Source organism: Malaclemys terrapin, chromosome 9, assembly GCF_027887155.1.
Source record: "Malaclemys terrapin pileata isolate rMalTer1 chromosome 9, rMalTer1.hap1, whole genome shotgun sequence".
Taxonomy (NCBI): domain Eukaryota; kingdom Metazoa; phylum Chordata; order Testudines; family Emydidae; genus Malaclemys; species Malaclemys terrapin.
This window is the reverse complement of record NC_071513.1, coordinates 43610754-43633015: the sequence shown is the minus strand read 5'-3', so window position 1 is coordinate 43633015 and position 22262 is coordinate 43610754. Positions and strand designations below refer to the sequence as shown.

Below are 22262 nucleotides of genomic sequence, written 5' to 3'. Positions count from 1 at the left end.
CTGCCCTCGGCGCATGCGCCGCTCGCAACGCCGCGCCCCGATTGGGAGATCCCGCGACGCACGCGCAGAGCGCTATGGTCCGCGAGGGGAGACGTCTCGCGTCGCGTCACTCATCTCTCGCGAGCGCGCAGGGCTGCGAAGTGTCGCTCTTGCCCCCGTCTCTATGGTGCGGCCGCCGGTCTGACCATGCTGTCGTTACCGGCGCGCTGCCTTCTCCGTCCGCCGCGGCGTCCGCTCCCGGCCCCTTTCCGGTGGGGAAGCTCCGGGCCCGGCCGCCGCTGGCTTCTCTCCACCCCGATCTTCTATGTGAACGGGCCGCCGCACATCGGGCACCTCTACTCGGCGCTGCTGGCCGACGCGCTGCACCGACATCGGGGCCTGCTGGGGCCGGGCCCGGGCCGCCTCGCCACTGGTGAGCGGGAGGGGGCCGGGGGTGGTGAGTGGAGGGAGCGCGGGAGCGGGTTAGGGGCGGCCCTGGGCCGGGAGCGGATCCCTGCGGCAGCAGCGGGTGCGGGACTTGGCAACTCTCCATCCCCACCGAGCAGGCGGTGCCGTGCTCGCTGGGCAGTGCCCACGGGAGGCGGATACCCCTGCCCTGCAGCCTCCCTGGCCCAGCACCCAGCTGCCCCGCTTGGCTGTTCCAGGGACGGACGAGCACGGGCTGAAGATCCAGCAGGCGGCGGCAGCGGCCGGGACGTCTCCTTCTGAGCTCTGCGCGCACGTGTCCGACCTGTTCCGCGACCTTTTCTCCCGGGCTGCCGTCTCCTTCACCGACTTCATCCGCACCACGGAGCCGCGCCACCGCCGGGCGGTGCAGTGCTTCTGGGCGGCGCTGCAGGGCCGCGGGCTACTCTACAAGGACTTTTACGAGGGCTGGTACTGCACCCCGGACGAGTGCTTCCTGACCCAGGGCCAGATCACCGAGCGCCCCGACGCCCAGGGCCGCCCCTGCAAGGTCTCGCTGGAGAGCGGCCATCAGGTACAACACTGAGCTGCGCTGCCTTCCTTCCTGCCCTCCTCTTGGCATGGCCCGATGTTTCCCTGCCTCGCTGGCCAGGGCAGGTGTGCAGGTGCTTTCTCGTCTTCCTTCCCACCCTGTGCTCCCCTTACGGATGCCCAGCAGACCGCCTGTTTAAGAGAAACAATAGCAGTTTCATAGTTAATGTAGCAAGAGAGAAGCTGAAGTTTCAAATCTCTCTAGAATTTTCTTGTATGGTTAGATCAGCTTGAAATTTGGTGAGTCTGTTCATGGGCTGCAGCAGAGTTAGCTGTCTAAATACGCACTCATTTAGGGCAGGTCTTCACTAGGGGGGGTGTCGAATTTAAGATACGCAAATTCAGCTACGCGAATAGAGGCTTCCCGTCGACGGCGCTTACTCCCACCTCCGCTGGTGGAGTAAGAGCGTCGATTCGGGGATCAATTGTCGTGTCCCGATGAGACGTGATAATTCAATCCCCGAGAGATTGATTTCTACCCGCCGATTCAGGGGGGTAGTGTAGACCTAGCCTCAGTCAAAGGATTTTGGAGATGTAGAATACTCTAAAAGGAGATGGTTTTAAAACCTCAACCTTCTTATACCAATCTCTGGGCACAAATGGGGACAAAACAGAGGGCAATAACCACATAAATCACATGTCACTTCACAGTAGGTATTGAGAGCTAGCATTCAGCACCAAGAAAAGCTTCCTATATGTAAAAATTAGGGCTGTCAAACAATTTAAAAAAATTGTAATTAATCGCTAGATTAAAAAAATAGTCATGCTTAATCTCAGTTTTGATCACACTGTTAAATTTAAATTGGTATTCTATTACCGTTATACATATTTTTTGAATTTTTTCTACATTTTCAAATATATTTCTTTCAAACACAACACAGAATACAAAGTATACAGTGCTCACTTTATATTATTTTTATTACAGATATTTACATTATGTAAACAAAAAATAGTTTTTTTTCAATTCACCTCATACAAGTATTGTAGTGCAATCTCTTTATTGTGAAAATGCAACTTACAAATGTAGAATTATAGAGTCCACAAGTCAAAGCATGAAGGGGCACACGAATGTTTAACATATCTGGCACATAAATACCTTGCCAATGCCAGCTACAACAGTGCCAGGTGAACATCTGTTGTCACTTACAGGTGATATAAATAAGAAGCAGATAGCAGAGGGAGAGGTGCAGTCCTTGTAGTAGAAATGTATGGGGACCATGGCCAGGAGCGGCTCCAGGCACCAGCGCAGCAAGTGCAGTGTGTCTGCGGGAGGTCTGCCAGTCCCGCGATTTTGGCAGCAATTCGGCGGCGGGTATGCTGAAGCCGCGGGACCAGCAGATCACCCGCAGAAACACCGCCAAATCCATGGACTGCCCGCAGGCGTGCCGCCAAAGGCTGCCTGACTGCCGTGCTTGGGGCGCAAAAAACATAGAGCCGCCCCTGACCATGTCTCTGCAGTTCCTGGTTTTCCAAGGTTCGAATTTTGAGAATTAAGCTCTTGTGCAGTGGGAGGGCCTAAAGGGCACCAAGCACTGTTGGATGTCTACAACCATAACTCCATGTTAACAAAGCCATGGGTGTCTCTTGTAGAACGTAGTGAAGGGTATTGGTTGTAATTCATTTTTCTCTCTCACTCTCAGGTGCACTGGACCAAAGAGGAGAATTACATGTTCAAGCTGTCTGAATTTCAAGAGCCGTTACGGAAGTGGCTCCAGGGGAATCGGCATGTCATCTCCCCTGAGCCCTTCTACCAGGTGGTGCTCCGATGGCTGGAAGAGGACTTGCCAGACCTGTCTGTCTCCCGTGAGAGAAGCCGATTACAGTGGGGTATCCCTGTCCCTGGTGATTCAACACAAACCATTTATGTGTGGGTAGATGCCTTGGTGAACTATCTGACTGTAGCGGGTTACCCTGATGCACACCATGCCTGGTGGCCAGCTGCTCACCATGTTGTTGGCAAGGACATCCTCAAGTTCCATGCCATCTACTGGCCAGCATTACTCATGGCTGTGGGGCTTGATCCCCCAGAGCAGATCTATGTGCACTCCCACTGGACAGTCCATGGGCAAAAGATGTCGAAAAGCCTGGGCAATGTGGTGGATCCAGTGGCATGTTTCAAGCAGTACACGGTGGATGGCTTCAGGTACTTCCTGCTAAGGCAAGGTGTCCCTGAGCGAGACTGTGACTATTATGAGGAGAAAGTTATTAAGCTGGTGAATTCTGAGCTGGCGGATGCGCTCGGGGGGCTTCTCAACCGCTGTACAGCCCCTAGCATCAACCCCAGTGGGATTTACCCACATTTCTCAGAGTCGTGCTTTCGAAAGAGCTCTGACCACATGGATGTGGAAGCCTCAGGTAGGGCTTTGGCTGAGGACTATGAGCTGGTAGCATCAGTTGATCGCTTGCCTCTCCAGGTGGCTGATTATTTTGAACACTTCCAAATATACAAGGCTTTAGAATCTGTTGTTGCATGTGTGAGGCAGACCAATGGCTTCTTCCAGAGACACACGCCCTGGAAACTGTGCCGAGACAACCCTGCAGAGAAGTGCTGGCTTGACACAGTCCTTCATGTGACTCTGGAATGTCTGCGGATTTATGGGATTTTGCTGCAGCCAGTGATTCCAGCCACTGCGGACAAGTTACTTTCCAGGCTGGGTATTAAGCTTGAGGAAAGGGCTTTCATGGACTTGACCTTTCTGCCTCGCTACCATGGAAAGTCATGTCCCTTTGAAGGAAGAAGACTTGGCCCTGACACAGGGGCCTTATTTCCTAGGCTGGAAACACCAAGAAGGCGTCAGCTGGAAATCAAAGGCCTTAGACCTTGACAAATAACTGCTGTGAATAAAACCTCCAGGGACACCCAGAACATCTGTCTCTGTTTAAGTATGTTTTAAAAAAAGTTAGCAGCTCCTTGGATCAGACATCAGCGGGGTAGGTCTCATGCAGCCTCCTCCTGGTTGGGATGCCCTTGCCAGAGTGGGAGGCCTGAATACCTCATTGTGATAGAACCCCAGGAGCGTGAGCCAGGCCTGTTGTCTTTTGTGGGGTTTTGAGTGGAGTGTTCTATGATGGTGTTGCTGGTAAACATCCTCAGTTGCTCTTTGATTCAGTCAGCATGGGGAGGGTGAACTGGAATTGCAGCACAGAGCTGGAATGTTGCTGCTGTTTGCTCTGCTGTGCGGGTGGGACATGAAAAGGGATTAGGATAATGCCGGACTCCTTTTTAAAAGGGTAGATCTTTGCTGCCGGCCCTTTCTAAATAATATTTGGGCTCTGAAAAGTTAACCCCACCCCCAGTTCTTACCCAGTTAGTTTCCTTTTCCATCCCTGTCTGCCTCTCTCATTAATGTGAGGAGTTGGGTGGTCATTCTACTAATGACATCTGGGCAAGAGCACAGCAGCCTGTCCCCCTAAGTGGCCTCTCCTCTTCTGGGGTGAGATCCCTCCCTGCTAACACCTCTATGCAGAGAGGACCCAGAGCCCTTGGGGGCACTCAGACCTGCTGGCTGACTTAGCAGGTCAGAGGTGTGAGAGAGAGTTGAAGTGAGAAGGGCAAGGGCTGATGACTGGGTAGTGAGGGGAACTGGGGTTGGTGCCAAACCCTGTAGCCAGCTGTTCTGCACAGGGCTTTGGATGCTGAGGCTTAAATCATAGAATATCAGGGTTGGAAGGGACCTCAGGAGGTCATCTAGTCCAACCCCTTGCTCAAAGCAGGACCAATCCCCAGACAGATTTTTATCCCAGTTCCCTAAATGGCCCCCTCAAGGATTGAACTCACAACCCTGGGTTTAGCAGGCCAATGCTCAAACCACTGAGCTATCCCTCCACCCCTGTGTTGGGCTCAGTGCTGAGGCTGGTGCCTTTGCCTGCTGGCATCAATGGCAGCAGTGATAGCTGCAAGAGCGCTCTGTTGATGGCTGTAGAATGTTAGTTTCTTTTGTCCTCGGGATACAATGGCCCCTACATGTGTTGAGTAGCTTCATCCTCCTGCGTTGGGGGTTGCAGATGGGTTGGAGCGCATGCAGTGTAGATTTCCTGCTGAGTCTGACCAATTGCCCTGCAGAGCTGTGGGATGTTATGCTGTGGGAGAGATGCAGGAAGGTACCACCATCGTACAGCTAATGAAATTGTACTCTGGGGCAGTTGCTCATCTGTCCAGAGGCCATGTGCAGGCAGGATGTTTAGTCTGTCACTGCAGTCTGGACGTGGGGCTGCTAGGAGGATTGGATGAAGCCTAGTTTCCAGTGTCTGTTGTCATGCTCTGTAGCCTTGGCCAGGCTGCAGTTGTAATTGGCCTCTTCCCCTCCCTATTGCTCATGGATGTGCTGCCCTGCACCACCACCCCCATTGCCCCGGACCCCCACTGCCTTTCCCAGCCCCGCATCCATCTCCCCACCCAGGGCTTAATTTGTCCTGGGGTTCGCTGAGAAAAGTGATATTAACAAACATGCAAGTATCACTTCTCACAGCAGACTTACTAGCTAGTTGGGAGGCAGTGATGATACTTGTATGTTTGTTAATATCACTTATAGCAGCTTCCCAGCTAGCTACTAAATGTGATGTGAAAAGTGATACTAACGAACATACAAATATCACTTTTCACACCCTTATTTTTATCGTGTCTGCAAAAAACAAATCCTACATCAATAAATTACAATGATTTGGGCGTTTATATTTATTTGTTTTCCTAAAGTTAATTAAGTATTTTAGGAAAAAGAGTCAGTGCGGCCACCAGCAAGAGTTGGTGGCCGCACTCTGAGCCAGGGACTGATAGAGACATGGCTGCTCCACCCTTCCACCCAAAGAGGGAGGGGCCTGCCACTACTCTCCTGAGCAGGGCAGGGGGAGTCTGAGCAGGGGCAGGGTTAGTCCCACTTTACCCTCTAGAGCCACAATGGGTGGTAGCTGCTCCCCATGGGCCATTGGCCTGGCAAGAACACACTTTCTCTCGAGAAGATTGCCTTGTAACACAGCAAAATCCCCCAGAAACAACCATCCCTTCCCCTGAGTGCAAGAAGAGATCCTGGCTGGGAGGGTGCTCCCTGGGCCCTCCACCTTTGCTGCCTTTCCCATCTCCAGCTTTCATTTAAAGGCCTTGTCTCATGCAAACCATTGTGCTGCTGTCCCTTAACCCAGCCTGGCAGGAAGCTTCCTCAGCAAAGCCAGACCTCTTCTCATTCCAGGAAGGGGTGAATGCAGTGCCTAACTTGGACCATTTACATACCAATATTAAGCACGAGCCATTTTTTCCTTCTTTGACTGTCCCAGCATTTCTTCCCCCTGCGCTGTGGGGAGAGCAACCATTCAGGGTTCAGCCTTGTATTGGCAAGCAGGTCTCCCAGAGGTCCTGCCAGGACCCTCCCACACAGGGCAGTGAGAACCTGAGACTCCATGTGTGGATAAGCTAGCAAAGAGCAAAGTCCTGATGTTCTAGAAGGATAGGAAGGGGCCCTGCTGACAGGGTTGCATTCAGTTTGCAAAGGGTGTCTGAGGGAAGAGGACCCTGTGGCAGGGAGCAGGCTGCCATGCAGGTGGGGTATCAATGTGTGCATATGACTACCTCATTCCCGCACTTCGCGTGCCTCTCAGTCCTGACCCACGTGCCCCCTGCTGTTTCAGGGCTGGGACCCCAGGCAGCTCTGCTAATGTACCCCAGTCATGAGGGGCACAATCCACCCCTAGTTTGCTCCTGGGCTTGCCTCTTGCACAATGCAGTGATTTAAGAAGGTGCACAAATTGGAATTTGAAGGAGACCTTCCAGACTCATTTCACTTGTGGCTCTTTCCACAGGTGAAGGGCGAGTGCAGCTGTCCTGTGCTGAGTCCTGTGCACTGCTGAGGTTCTCCACTTTCAGTGCAGGGGTGAGCCAGTCACCCAGTGATAATGATTGGAGATTCCTGTGTATCTCCTAAATCCAGACCTGGTCTAGGACCATCACTGTTTAATGGGATCCCCCTGAAAGAACACTGTTCTGCTTCTTGATGAGGTGGGAAGATGCCAGAAGGGACATCCTCCCCAAAGGTTTTTCTACTCACCTATTATGGTAGAAATGTTGGGGACCTGGCTGGGCATGTGGCTGGATTTGCTGAATCTCAGCTTTCATTTTAAAACAAAAAGTAAGTCTCTAGCCCTCCTCAATGCAGGGAAGTTTAAAAATGTGACCTCTAATGACTGAAACACAGAGGCAAATCAACAGAATCACAGCTTTATTAGTTTTTAAAATCTCATGATTGTTAAGCCAAACTTATGACTGTGTGAGGTCTGATTCATGGTTCTTGAGGGCTGGGGGTTGGCAGTACTGCATGGGAGATCAGAAAAACATGGTGGGGAGAAATCCAGAGCATCCCAGCCAGTGCTTAATTTGTAATGAAAGAGGTGCTGGGGTCAAGCAATTTTTTTACTTTCATAACTGATGTGGCAAGCCTAGAGGTGCCGGAGCTATGAATTCACAAGCCTAGAGGTGCCAGGGCTAAGCCCTGGCATAAATTAAGTGCTGGTCCCAGCCAGTTCCCCAGGTCAGAGTAGGGCCATATCCTGTAGAATATTCACCAATTGAAATGACTCCTGACAGTGACCTGGCAGGAACACGTTTCCATGTTAGGGCTTCTGTCTCTGCAGCCTACCAGTAGGAAGGTGTCTTCTGATTTCAGCTTGTATTTTCCCTTTCATCATCCCCCCCCCCCTTTCCTCCTAATTCTACCCCCTTGCCCTACACTAAGCAGTCCCAGTATTGCCTATCCCTGTGCTCAGCAGTTGTGAGGTTGGCTTACAACTCATAAGGTTTGTGCTTATCCAGGAAACAAACCCAAAGGTGGGGTTCTGTTTCTTTGCCTTTTGGTGTCAGCCTGTGGGATCTTGTTTAAAAACTTTTCTTCAAAACAAGGACTGTAAAAGTGAGAACAGATTATTCCGTAATTGCCTGACTCCAGGATCTGGGGATTTAGGAAAAACACCAAATATCATGAGATTTATGATCAAATTGTGAGAGCTGGCAGAATCTGGCTGGCTTATATCCAATACCTTTAGGGAACTATTCCCTAGCTCTACAGATCTAGCTCTTTTAATATCTCATCACAAATTGCTCCCTCAGGATCCTTCATGTTGCTCTTCTCTCAATTTCCTTACAGTCTGTCAGCATCTTTCCAGAATTGTTAGATTCCCCCTACTTCTTGAAGCCAATATAGCATATTGTTGACTCATCAGAGTTGTAGTGTGAGGTGAGACCTCTGCATGTGCAGCCCAAAAGTGCAGATGGGGTCTTGTCCAATGAAGCATCTACCTCACAGCTTTCAGAGTAGCAGCCGTGTTAGTCTGTATCCGCAAAAAGAACAGGAGTACTTATGGCACCTTAGAGACTAACAAATTTATTTGAGCATAAGCTTTCGTGGGCTACAGCCCACTTCTTCGGATGCATAGAATGGAACATATATTGAGGAGATATATATACACACATATAGAGAACATGAACAGGTGGGAGTTGTCTTACCAACTCTGAGAGGCCAATTAAGTAAGAGAAAAAAACTTTTGAAGTGATAATCAAGATAGCCCAGTACAGACAGTTTGATAAGAAGTGTGAGAATACTTACATGGGGAGATAAGATTCAATGTTTGTAATGGCTCAGCCATTCCCACGAAAGCTTATGCTCAAATAAATTTGTTAGTCTCTAAGGTGCCACAAGTACTCCTGTTCTTTTTACCTCACAGCTGTGACTGCACACCACAAGCCGTCCCAGAAGCATATGGAAGTGCTCCAGACGCTGCTCTGTCCAAGCCTCATCTGGGCTCCTTATATAACTAGACCCTTCTTGTTCCTGCTGGTTTGTGACTCCTTTGGCTCTCAGGGTATGACTATACTGCAATAAAAATCTACAGCAATGAATCTCAGTGCTTGGGTCTATTGACTTGGGCTTGTGGGGCTCGGGCTGCGAGGCTAAAAATTGGTGTGTAGATGATTGGGCTCGGGCTGGAGCCCAGGCCGTGAGACCCCTCACACACACCCTGGGTTTCAGAGCCTGGGCTCTATTCAGAGCCCAAACATCTACACTGCAATGTTTATCCCTGCAACCTGAGCCCTACAAGTATGGTCAGCTGACCTGGGTCTCTTATAGTGGAGATGTACCCTCAGCTCTCCCAGTGCAGCCTGCAGTCAGAGTCTGCATCAAACTCTCCTGGGGCGGTTAGAATCCTCTGGGTGTGTTTCTAATGCACGGGTCACCAGAGTACTCGGATATTCTCCAAGGGAGTGACTGGAAACTTCTAAATTCCTCACTGTCGCTGCAAACAAAGAATGCCTTAAAGCATTTTCGCCCATTCCCTTCTTAGCTGCACTGTCTTTTTCACCAGCATTTTCTGGGGTGTACATCCCTTCAGCAGCGGAGTGCCTTTCAACAGCCTGCTCCTGTATGCATTTAGAGTCCTGGCCAGGAGAATCCTCCTCCTAGCTACAGCCATGACTACTAGCGGGGTTCTAGCATGGTTTCCTTGACTACAGTGAAGGGTGTTAGAGCCATTCACAAAGCCACAGGGTTGAGGGGGAAGGGCTGCAGCACTATCTGGCTAGCACAGTTTGCAGTGCAGCCTGCGTGCACTGCTCCAGGAAGTCATGCTAGGCCCCTACGGGCAGCAGTCACTACTTAGCTTCACCAGTGCTAATAGAGAGCAGCTGCTGTGTCCCCCAGAGACGCTGTGGAGGGAAAGGCAGGCAAAGAGAAAGGAACAGGAGATTGAGGAGTGAAGGAGCACTGCAGAGACTCCTGGGCACTAAGGAAGACCCCAGTATAAAAGAGTGGGCAATGGAGGATGAAATCAAAAGTCTTATCTGCGCTCAGCTTTGTCTCGGTGCCAGCCAGTGGTGCAGGCAGCAAGGCCCCTAGGAATCAGCTTCACCGTGTCTGCAATGGCAGTTTGCACTGGTGAAGATACGCCGGCACTGGCTGTAAGTGAAGTAGATCCCCAGCGTAGGCAAAGCCAAGGAAGGAAGAGAGGGAAGAAAGAATAAATTAATCATGTGAAACAGTGAGGGGGAGAGCAGCCAAGAGGCTGTGCAGCTGGGGGGAAAGCAGCTGTCCTGCCAAAGGAGGGGGCACAGGTGACATGAAATGTTCTAATACAAAGAGAGCTGGGGCCAAGGTGTCCAATGTGAGATGCCTCTCCAGGTATCAATCATGCTAGACTGAGCATCCAGCTGAAGGCAGAAGAGTGACCCTACCCAGGGCACAAACCCAGAGGAGCTGGGCAGAGGTGGAGGGACTCTTCCTCACATACCAAGGAGCAGGAGACAGGTTCCCCCAAACTATCTGAAAGGATCCAAGAACAATGATGGAAATTTGAGCCTACAGTGGGAAAGGAGAGAGGGCAGAGACAGCATTGTCCAGGGGAGCCACCTGCCAGAGGCAGGATCAGACTTGGGGCTTGTCTACACTCGAAGTACTGTGCCACTGTATCGTGTCTGGTGATGACACTACGCTGATGGGAGAGAGCTCTCCTGTCAGCCTATAACTCTACCTCAGTGAGAGATGGTAGCTATATCAGCGGGAGAAGCTCTCCCATGGACAGCGATGTCCACACCAGCGCTTAGGTCGGTATAACTTATGTCGCTCAGGGGTGTGTATAAGCCACCTCCAGGAGCTACATAAATTACACCAACATATGTGGTAGTGGGTACAAGCCCTCAGATGCCCTATGTGATGAAATGGGAATTTTCTGTAATATTTTTTTAATTCCTGTGTGACTCAGTTTCCCTATGTACTTGCATTGCTACCCAGTAGGTGCAAAAGGGGAAAAAGCTGCTCTTGGGACAGAACGGGATACATGAGATGTAGTGTCATGTAACTGGGATGGAATTAATGGGTCATTAAAGGACTGGCTGAAATTTACCTGCATCAATGAAGGGTCCACAAAAAGGGACTTATCCATGGGACTCTCTGGCAGGCAATCTCGGTATGGTTCTGCAGGAGCTGGACAATGGACTGAAAGGTATCGGGTGGCTGGTATAAGATAGTGTTAGGGAGAGAGGTGGGAGCTCTCACCTGGGACTGAGGAGAAAGGGAGAGTGACAGAGAGCCAAGATGGCTTCAACGGCAGCATGGCTCAAGGGAGCCCTGGCCTGACTGTGGCCAGGCTGAACTCTATCTTAACCTTTTCCTCTCTCTGCTAACCGCAGGATTGTCAGATTCTGTAGCCAAGTGACTAATAACTCATTGCCTTTGTTTGAAAAGGCTGCCTGGTGTGGCTGCCAATACTCACAGAGAGCATTGAACCCTGAAGTGGCACAGTACAAGCCTTCTGCAAGAGTCTGGCTTGGCTGGAGTCATGGAGAGAGCCAGGGATTGCTGGTGCTTGAAGGCCTAGTTTCTAAGTCTTGGAGGCCATAGGCTTGCCCCTGTGGAAATGTGGGTCCTTGAGGCCCAGCAAATTGAAGGGGTCACTCTCAAAGGACTGGTTACAGGCTGGGGCATAGACTAGACCAGGGGTGGGCAAACTTTTTGGCCCGAGGGCCACATCGGGATTGCGCAACTGTATGGAGGGCCGGGTAGGGAAGGCTGTGCCTCCCCAAACAGCCTGGCCCCTGCTTCCTACCTGCCCCCTCCCACTTCCCACCTCCTGACTGCCGCCCTCAGAATCCCCAACCCATCCAACTCCCCCCTGCTCCTTGGCCCCTGACCGCCTCCTCCCAGAACCCCTGCCCCTAACCACCCCCCTGGAACCCCACTCCCATCCAAGCCCCCAGCCCCCTGTTCCCTGACTGCCCTGACCCCTATCCACACCCCCGCCCCCTGACAGCCCCCTTGGGACTCCCACCTCCTATCCAACCACCCTCTGCTCCTCGTCCCCTGACCACCCCCTCCCAGGGCCCCCCCGCCCCTAGCTGCCCCCTGGGATCCCACCCCCTTATCCAACACCCCCTGCTCCCTGTCCCCTGACTGCCTTCCCGACCCCTATCCACATCCCCAACCCCTAACAGGCCCCTGGGACTCCCACTCCCAACCCTCCCTGTTCCCCATCCCCTGACCGCCCCCCCAGAACCTCCACCCCATCCAACCGCCCCCTCCTCCCTGACTGCCCCCCAGGACCTCCTGCTCCCTTACCCAACCCCCCCGTCCCCTTACCAGCAGCAGCAGCTTGCAGCCGGGACACCTGGACAGAGCCAGCTGTGCTCCCCATGCTGCCCAGCAGGAGCAGCGGGCCAGAGTGCAGCCCTTGTGGCTGCGGGGGAGGGGGGACAGTGGGGGAGGGGCTAGGGACTAGGTCCTCAGCTGGGAGCTCAGGGGCTGGGCAGGACGCGCCTGTGGGCCGTAGTTTGCCCATGTCTGGACTAGACCCTGTGGCTCCATGACACCTATCCCAGGCATGTGCTGATGGTCCCTCTAGCAGAGACCCAGCATGTGTGTCTGTCACAGGTGTTGGCAGTGCCCAGAATGAATTCCTGTATTGGATGCACACAGTCATGTCTGTACTTTGGTCTGCTGTAAATGTCACTTCGCTCTCTGTCCTGCATATAACCCAGGGAGTTGGGTCCCCCTAAGCTTCGTGATCCAGGTCAGCCTTCCTCCGGCCCCAGACCGCCTCTTATCTTGCCTACCCTGCTTCTGCTTCACTTGAGCGGGAGAGACTGGGCCTAGAAGAGCAGGTAGGGGTGCCAACTGGTACGTGCTGATGGTGCCAGCCCAGTGCTGGCTAGATGCCATGCTGCTGTGGTCAAGAATGCTGTGCAAATGTGGCTCTGTTCACCTCGCTCCAGCCTGACTGGTCCCACAGCAGCCTGCAGAGGAGGTGGAGGGGAATACTCAGGGCCGGTGTAACCACTAGGTGAACTAGGCGGCTGCCTGGGGCGCCAAGATTTGGGGGTGCCAAAAAGCGGTGCCCAAATTTTTTTTTCCCACTATTGCTTAGGGGCAGGTACCTGTCAGTCTCCAGCGCTCGGCCCATGCCAGCAGCCTCTTCACCTCGGAGTCTCCCTTGCTTGCCCGGGGGTCGTTACTTCTCTCGGTCTCCCAGGCTGCGGCCACCCGGGGGGATGCAGGTGGGGGGCACCACCACGGAGGAAACGCAAGGGGCCGGGCTCGGCTGGGGCCCCGCCCCTGCCAGCCGAGAGCAGCAGGAATTGGGCGCCGCTCAGGGGAAGCCGAGCGGCCCGAGCCCAGGGCAACAGCAGCCTCCACGGCAGCAGGGCCAGGCAGGGAGCGTAGCTCACCATGGGGCAGGAGAAGCCGCACTGCTGCTGCTGCTTCCCGACTACAGCCATCCTTTGTGCGGCACTGCAGGGCAGTGAGAATCTTTGTGAGATGTGTGCATGGGTAATTTTGAAAGAATAATGTATTTACCTTAAAAGTCTGCTTTATAGACTTGGAGTAGAAATTAGTCACCAGGGGATAATGGCCCTTTGGGGCAAGGGGGATTTGTCACTCTGCCTAACCTGGCTGGTTGCATCCGAAGAAGTGAGGTTTTTACCCACGAAAGCTTATGCCCAAATAAATCTGTTAGTTTTTAAGGTGCCACCAGACTCCTTGTTGTTTTTGTAGATACAGACTGTCATAACTATAAAGGGAAGGGTGTAACAGCTGTACTGTGTACAGTACTATAAAATCCCTCCTGGCCAGAGACTCCAAAATCCTTTTCCCTGTAAAGGGTTAAGAAGCTCAGGTAACCTGGCTGGCATCTGACCCAAAGGACCAATAAGGGGACAAGATACTTTCAAATCTTGGGGAGGGGGGAAAGGCTTTTGTTTGTGCTCTTTGTTTGGGAGTTCGTTCGCTCTTGGGACTGAGAGGGACCAGACATCAATCCAGGTTCTCCACATCTTTCTAAACAAGTCTCTCCTATTTCAATCTCTGATAATTTTCATATGACTTTACATTGTGCCTCTTCATATAACCTTGTGGTGGGTCTACCCACGTGTGACCTCTGTTTTCATGGGACTTTGTATCAAAGCCTCATTTAGAAACTTTGCATTGCCCTTGGCATAATATTATAGCCCCTAAGGATAGAATAACATAGAAGAAAAATTTCTTTTTGCTAGCAGTAGAACAAGAGCTCTCTCCCCCCAACCCACTCTTAATCAATTGCCCTGTTGAATGAATGAGGTGTGGATGAACAAGGCATGGAAGGCAGCACCTCCAGACAGCCTCAACTGTTGGAGAGGGGCTGGGAGCCAGACCCAAGAACAATAAAACGTGTCAAGTGGGCTCATTAAAGACAAGCAGACATACTGAAGGCCTCGGGGGGGGGGGTTAGAAGCAAGCACCTTCTTTTGGAAACACCCTCTTTGCAGTATTGGGACAACACTCAAAAGAAAGCAGCACAAAGGACCAATGGACACAGACACAGAGTTTGAATCTGGTATAGATTTGCATAAGAGGAAAGCTGCTATAAAAGTGAGGTGTCTTGCAGAGGACCCCGGGTCTCGTCTTGTCAACATGGGAGCATCGATCCGGATCGGCAGAAGCCCGGCTCCACCCCCTCCCCCATCTAACTCACCTGGCCAGTGAAGTTAAGGGGAGCAACTAATTGGTAACAACAAGACGGAGTGTGTTTGTGTGTGTGTGTGAGTGTAAGTGTAATATATTATATGCATATAATACAGTGTTAATGAATACATGTATCACTAATAAATGTGGCGTTCTGCCTTATTCCCCCTGAAAAGATCCTGTGCAGTACTTTAAGTACAACACCAGACATCAATCCAGGTTCTCCACATCTTTCTAAACAAGTCTCTCCTATTTCAAACTTGTAAGTAAAAAGCCAGGCAAGGCGTCTTAGTTTTACTTTGTTTTCTCAACTTGTAAATATACCTTTTACTAGAGTGTTTATCTTTGTTTGCTGTACTTTGAACCTAAGACTAGAGGGGAGTCCTCTGAGCTCTTTAAGTTTGATTACCCTGTAAAGTTATTTTCCATACTGATTTTACAGAGATGATTTTTACCTTTTTCTTTAATTAAAAGCCTTCTTTTTAAGAACCTGATTGATTTTTCCTTGTTTATAGATCCAAGGGGTTTGGATCTGTATTCCCCAGGGAATTGGTGAAAGGTTTCTCAAGGCTTCCCAGGGAAGGGAATTAGCTTTGAGATGGTGGCAGCGGACCAGAGCTAAGCTGGTAGTTAAGCTTAGAAGTCTTCATGCAGGCCCCCACATTGTACCCTAAAGTTCAAAGTGGGGATACAGCCTTGACACAGACTAACACGGCTACCCCCTGATACCTGGCTGGTGATGCAATGCAAGGCTGACTTGTTTAGCCTTGCACAATAGTAAGACTTTGAATGGGACACCATCAGAGGCAGTGGCAAACAACTGAAACGTCTTAAAGGTAAAAAAGAAACATTACAACAGCCGTTACCCATTCTGACAGGCTGTTTATAATGCAAAGTTTACTAGTTTTCGGAGGTTGGGGGGGCGGGTGGAGCAAGGTGAACGTTTCACCTAGGGTGCAAAATATCCTTGACCAGCTCTGGAATGCTGCCCTTTCCTGCTTCCTGCAGGGCTTTGGAGAGATCTGGAAGGGAAGGTTCTTTGTGTGCCCCATTTGGGCTGCTTGTTTCCCCGCCAGTATAATCAGGCCTGCCTGGGCTTTGCTGGTGCTGGGAGAGTCAGAGCGGGGCCCTGGGTGGGAGCTCTTCTAGCCGGTCAGCAAAAGAGTTTTTCTCCCACCTGGGCCTTTGATTGCAATATGTGTGCACAGGGCCCGGCCCACAGCATCCAAGCGCCCGCAGCGGCCCTTTGCTGGGCTGGGCTCCCGCAGACAGAGGCAGGGCCAGCTCTAGGCACCAGCAAACCAAGCACGTGCTTGGGGCAGCACATTTTCAGGGGCAGCATTTTTTTTTTTTTTTTTTTTTGCTTAGGGTGGCCTAGAGCCAACCCTGCCAGCAGCAGCGTGGGGTTGGGGGGCACCCTGGGACCGCTGTGGTTCATGTTGGGGAGCAACGCCAGCACCTTGTGGCTGGGTTGAGCAGGCTCCAAGCGTAGGACACTTGGGCTGGGGGCCACCGGGTGGGGGGAGCTGCCTGCAGGTGCCGCAAGGCGGCTGCCCCCCAGCACCGCAGCCGGGGCTGGGCAAAGCGGTCCAAGCTGCCTAGGGACTGCGGCAGGGCGGCCAGGAGCAGCAGCAGCAGCGGGGCCATAGTGGGGACCGGTGCCCGGGGCGCTGCCATGTGGGACCTGCGTCCCACTCTCCGGGGCTTCGCTCCCTCTGGGGCTACCCTGCCCCAGCTCCTCAGTCCCCTGCTGGGGCGGTCCGCCGGCTCTGCCCTCCTGGATCCCGGCCGCTCCTGGAGGCAGGAGGCCTGGCTGGAAGGACCCTGGGCTGAGGCGCGGCCCGGGAGCCCTGCTGCTTACTCCAACCCTGCCAGCGCTGGACTGGCTAGAAGCGAGGGGGGAGCGGGTGGAGTCAGCACTGGTGGGGGGGAGCCCAGAGCTGGGGAGGCAGGAGTGTGTGGGGGGAAGCCAAAATTTTTTTTGCTTGGGGCGGCAAAAAACCTAGAGTCGGCCCTGGACAGAGGCCCCGGCAAGGCACAGGCTGGGGCGTGGCAGTCCGCGCCCAGGGCTGCCGCAGTCCACGCCTGGGGCTGCCCCTTGGTCCGCTGGCGAGTAGCCAGGGCCTGGTGCCCCGGGTGCCAGGCTGCTGGCCCGCAGGCAGGCGCTGCGGGAACACGTGGGTCGTGCGAGCCCAGCGGCCGGCCCCACCCGCCGGCCGGCCAGGGGGAGGGTCTCCGCCGCGCTGAATATGCATCAGCCACCTGATCCGCCACGCTCGGCAGCTGCCTCCTGCCTTTGTGTGCGGGCCGCCGCCCGGCTCCGCGCAGCGCCCGGCATGCAGCCCTCCGGGCCGGCCGCCGCCGAGCTGGACGCCTCGCTGGAGCAGTACCTGCGGGTCCGCATCTTCAAAATCATCGTCATCGGCGACTCCAACGTGGGCAAAACCTGCCTGACCTTCCGCTTCTGCGGGGGCGCCTTCCCCGCCAGCACCGAGGCCACCATCGGCGTGGACTTCAGGGAGAAGACGGTGGAGATCGAGGGAGAGAAAATCAAGGTCGCGGGAGAAGCGGGGAGGAATGGGGAGGGGGATGGGGAAGCAGGGGCAGTAAAGGAGGAGGGAATTGGGGGAACAGAGCAGTGGGGGAGGCGGGGAATGGGGAGCAGGGGCAGTGAGGAAGGAGGGAATGAGGGAACGGGGGGATGGCGGCGGATGGGAGTTGGGGAATGGGGGAGCAGGGCGTAGTCGTAGATGGGGAGTGGGGAAATGGGAGAGGCAGGGGGCAGTGAGGGAGGATGGAACTGTGGTGGTGGTGTGGTGGTAAGAGATGGAGTCAGACGGGATGGGGGAGCAGAGGGCATTGGGGGGAATGGAGGAGGAGGGGATGGGGGCAGTGAGGGATGGAGAGTGGGGAATGAGGGAGCAGGGGGGTGGCAAATGGGGAGTGGGGGAATAGAGAAGCAGGGGCAGCGAAGGAGGAGGGAATTGGGGGTTAGGGTAGTGGGGGATGGGGAGCAGAGCGTAGTGACAATGGGAGCAGGGGGAAATGGGGAAGCGGGGGGTAGTGGCAGATGGGGATTGGGGGGAATGGAGGAGCAGGGGCAGCGAAGGAGGAGGGGATGGGGGGCGGTGAGGGATGGGGAGTGAGGGGATTGGTAAGGATGTGGGGGAACAGGTAGAGAACAAGCAGGAGGTTGGTGACACAGGAAGGCATGTGGCAGAGAGAGGGGGATGCTGGAGAACAGGTGGGGTTGGTGAGGTACAAGGAAATGGGGGCACAGCACTGGCAGCAGAGGGAGAGAAGGGGAACAAAGAGAGTGATAGGGGGGCACTACAGGTGTGAGACATCCAGTGTGTGCATAGGCCAAAGAGCAGGTGTGGGTATAGGAAGGGGCAGAAGGGTGGAGGTGTGTGGCGAGAGGGCTGGAGGTTGGCTGGGGTGTGTGTGAGAGAAATGGAGCGGGGAGCTAGGTGGTCAGAGAGGTATGGGGGTAGTGTAGGTTGATGAGGTATGTGGGGATGTCAAGCTATGAAAGTGTCACGGGGATGAGGGCATCTGCTAGGGGGGCAGTGAGATAGGAGGTCATGAGTGGAGAGGGGGACAGAGGTGGAGAGTTAGAGCAGGGGCAGTAAGATGCAAAGGCATTGGGGTGGCAAGGGCATGTGGGAGAGCAGCGAGTGGAGCAGCAAGTTATAGGGGTGGGGGCTACAAGGGCACTGGAGGGCAGGAGGGGTCGGGGGCACTGGTGGGCAGGGGAGTGGAGATTGGTACGAGGGCACTGAAGGGCAGGAGGGGGCCGGGAGGTACGAGAGCACTGAGGGGAGGTATGAGGGCACTGGAGGGCAGGAGGGGGGTATGAGGGCACTGGAGGGGGGATCTGAGGGCAGGAGGGGCACGGGGAGGTACGAGGGCACTGGTGGATGGGGGGGGTATGAGGACACTGGAGGGGAGGAGGGGGCGGGGAGGTATGAGAGCAGGTGAGGGGAGAGGTGTAGGAGAGCACTGGAGGGGACGGGGGGGGGCTACGAGGTCATCCAGGGGATTGGGAGGTCTGAAGCCATTGGTGAAGCATTGTGTGTGTGTGTGGGGGGGGGAAGAGGGTGGTATAAGGGGATGGGAGCATGAGGGAAGGGGCAGGGAGGTACAAGTGGATGAGAGCGGCTGAGGGAGAGGGAACTATAAAGACATGGGGGGGCTGGGGAGGGGAGAGGTACAGGAGGGCAGGAGATGTATGAGGGTTTGGTAGGTGGGGAGGGGCAGAGAGTACTGGAGGTGCTGAGGTATGAGGGCATTGAGAAAGTGGGGGCCATGTACCAGCCCCCTGGGAGGTTCCAAGGTCTGTGGAGAAGGAGGAGGTGAGAATGCTGTGGAAAGGTCCAGTATGCCCAGATTTGGATCAAGGGAGCTGCATGGGGGAGTGATAGTGAGTACTTGTAGGAAGGAGCTGGTAGATGCTCCAGACCCTGCCACTGAGGAAGGTGGGGCTTTGTGGAGCTGGGGTGTAGGCCCAGGAAAGGGCAGTTTGCAGAGCAGAGCTGTGGACCCAGCCACTTGCTGTGACTGTGGCTCGAGGCCTACGGCAGGGTTAGTTGCTGTAGCTTGTGCATGGGACTGGCAGCCCAGTAGGATGCTCCTTGCTGTGTCTGTCTTTAATGGCTACGCTGGGAACAGGCTTCGAGCAGCTGTCTCTGTGTGGGTGCCAATCCCCTTTTCTTGCAGTTTGCACCAAACTTTCTCCATAGGAGATGACCATTTCATTATCACAACCCCAAATATTCCAAAATCACATGCCAGGCCCCCAAATCATGAGAATTTAAAATCTTGAATGCTTTTTTTTGTTTGTTTTTGTTTTTTTGACTCCTGGTTTCTGAGCCTTTAGGCTGCACTCAGGTGTTTTCAGAATTTTCTTTGCAAATGTGTGGGCTAGAAACTACCTTTTTAAATGAAAGCTGAGATTCTGCAAAATGTTAACTCGTCTCGAGTCCACATCCATACGGTATGTGGACTGGATCTGGCTGCCTGCCCAGGGGGTTGACACTGGTAATCCAAGCTCTATGGTTAAGGCTGGTAAACTTTGATTTGATGGGTAAGGTAACAGAGAGCAAGGGAAGATTGGTAGGCTTGGCATGCTGCAGCGGGAGTGACCCCTGGAGGCTGAACAGTCTGAGGGCTTCTGAAGGGGGAACAGCAGTGCAGCCAACTCTGAAAGGCTCAGAAACCAGGCGAGAGTCATAACCACTGAGCTGTTGTGTCCCTCTCTCTGGCCTGAGTATTTAATTAGTTATACAAAGTGAAACACTCCAACAGGAGACACTCTATTGCCCAGTGGTCAGGATGCCCACCTGAGATGTGGGAGACCCAGGTCTCCGCTTCTAATTGGGCAGAGCAGACATTTGAACCTGGGCCTCCCATCTCCCTGGGGGAGTGCTCTGCCCACCGGACTGTGGGCTGTTCCTGGCTGCTCTGCATCTCAGTTTGACTGGTCCATCCTGACCCAGGGAACCATTTCAGTGGTGATAAAACGGCATCTTTCGACAGGAAAAAGCTTGGTCAAAATGTTTGCAGTCAGCTTTGTTCCTGAGCCCTGTGTTCTTGCTAGTGCAAGAGGCATTGGGGTGGCAAGGGCATGTGGGAGAGCAGCGAGTGGAGCAGCAAGTTATACACCCCATGTTGGCCTGAAGCCAGTGTTGCTGCTCCAGGCCTGGGAAGTGTCCAGCCTGCTGTTCTCCCCTAGCTGCTTACACTTGAGCAGTGAGGGGAGATGGGTTAGTAGCCCAGGCTAACCTCCTGTCAGAGGGGAAAAGAGGGGGTGTGAGAGGGTGGGGACAGAAGGGTCTGAAGGACAATGAGCCCAGAGCAGCCCCTCCTTTTCATGCTGTCCCCGTGATTCGAGTGCAAGGGGGAACTGAATGGCAGAGAAATGAGGAACAAATATGCTTGCTTTCTGCCAGCGTGTGCCCAGCTTGAGACTCCCCTGCTGCAGATATTGGCACTGGGTTGACAAGGCAGCCAGATGGTTTCAGCATCAGTCTGGAGCTATTGCAGCTTTAAAAAAGAAATAATCAAATCCCAGGCTTCAGGGTGCACCTGCAGGGGTCGGGAAGGAATTCTACTATTTCTTCCCCCTCCAGATTCATCACTGTACAATTGTCTGGGTGCATTATAGGGTTCTTCACTTCTTCTGCAATAGGATGCTGGCGGCAGGGCTGTCCCTAGGGGGGTGTGGGGCCTGGGACAAATCAGCCTCCCTGCTAGTCTCCTCGCTGTGCGCCCGCCCCCTCAAACACACATCCCGCCTGTCGCTCTTGTCCTTGCTGTCTCCTCGCCATCTGTCCAGGGTGCACCCCCATCCATCGCTCTCCTCCTCCCCCCCACCTCCTCGCCCACCACTTGCATCCCCGCTAGTCTCCTCGCAGTCCATCTGCTGCATGGCTCCCCCCCATCCGCCGCTCTCCTCCTTAGCCGCCCTTCGCCTCCCCATTCACGTTCTTACCCCACTCGCTTCACCTGAATATCGGGACAAATGGCATAAATCTGTCGGGACGTGGGACAAAGGGCTAAATATTGGGACAGTCCCAATTTTATTGAAGCATGGGGCCCCTCAAAGCATGGGGCTTGGGGTGGTTGCCCCAATTCGCCCTACCCAAGGGACGGCTCTGGCTGGTGGAGGTGGAGTAATGCCTGGTCTGGTGCTGAAATGCCTCTGAAGTGCCAGGTGTTTTATGCACATTATTGCTGTGGTGAAGATGGCAATGAAATATGGTTAGAAGAGGAAACTCTCTCTTAAAAAGCAGCTCACAGGACCTACCAGATAGGTGCTAAGCAAGAGTGATTGAATCCCAGACAACCACTTTGCCTGGAGCAAACCATGCTCAGTACAAGGACAAAGGAATCCAAGGCTTCTGGGCCAGAGTACAGGGACCATTTGCAGGTAAAGCAAAGGGCTGCCCAGGGAGGGACTTCTCTCAAAATGTGCTGGACTCAGCAGTGTCAGTTGAGGTGAAGGGGAATTAGCTATGTGGAGCTCTGCAGTTGTCTAGCCTCACTAATCAAGCTGAACAAGGGTTATGTACATATTGAGAATGATGTAGACTAGGAGGAAATGCCCTAAGTCTCTGTGCCCCCAGCTTCTCCAAACAAGAAACTGCCTGTTCCCGGGACCCAAGGCCTGCGTGGGGGTGGGCTACATCTTGGCTGCCTCAGGCACACTGTGCTTTGTTTTCTAGGTGCAGGTCTGGGACACAGCTGGCCAGGAGCGGTTCCGGAAGAGCATGGTAGAACACTATTACCGCAATGTGCATGCCGTCATCTTTGTCTATGATGTCACTAAGATGGCTTCCTTCACCAATCTTAAGATGTGGATTGAGGAATGCAATGGGCATGCTGTGCCCCCTTTTGTCCCCAAGGTGCTTGTTGGGAACAAGTGTGACTTACGAGAACAAATTCAGGTGCCATCCAGCGTGGCCCTGAAATTCGCTGATGCTCACAACATGCTTTTGTTTGAAACGTCAGCCAAGGACCCCAAAGAGAGTCAGAATGTGGAGTCGATTTTCATGTGCCTGGCTTGCAGGTTGAAGGCCCAGAAGTCCCTGCTCTATCGGGATATGGAGAGGCAGCAGGGAAAAGTGCAGAAACTGGAGTTCACACAAGACGCTAACAATAAAAATTCCTGCCCCTGCTGAACGGAGGCTGTGCATTCTAGGTTAATATTGTGGGGGGAGGGTTTTGTGCCTGTATAAGACTGACACCTGCTTGTTTCACTATAAATTAATGTTAACAAAATAAAATTTGTATCACTGA

At 53.5% G+C, this 22262-nt stretch overlaps 2 protein-coding genes across 2 annotated transcripts; both read left to right on the top strand.

The window, feature by feature from the left end:
* Positions 1–13: 13 nt before the first annotated feature.
* MARS2 (methionyl-tRNA synthetase 2, mitochondrial) lies at positions 14–3862 on the top strand. The gene is given in 4 exon segments (XM_054039162.1): positions 14–158; positions 161–412; positions 645–979; positions 2637–3862. Coding segments are annotated over 4 exon segments (1917 nt in total). The 3' UTR covers positions 3822–3862.
* Positions 3863–16696: 12834 nt separating this feature from the next.
* RAB33A (RAB33A, member RAS oncogene family) lies at positions 16697–22262 on the top strand. The gene is made up of 2 exons (XM_054039634.1): positions 16697–17017; positions 21689–22262. Exons 1-2 carry the CDS (start codon positions 16712–16714, stop codon positions 22142–22144), a joined length of 762 nt encoding a protein of 253 aa, XP_053895609.1. The 5' UTR covers positions 16697–16711; the 3' UTR covers positions 22145–22262.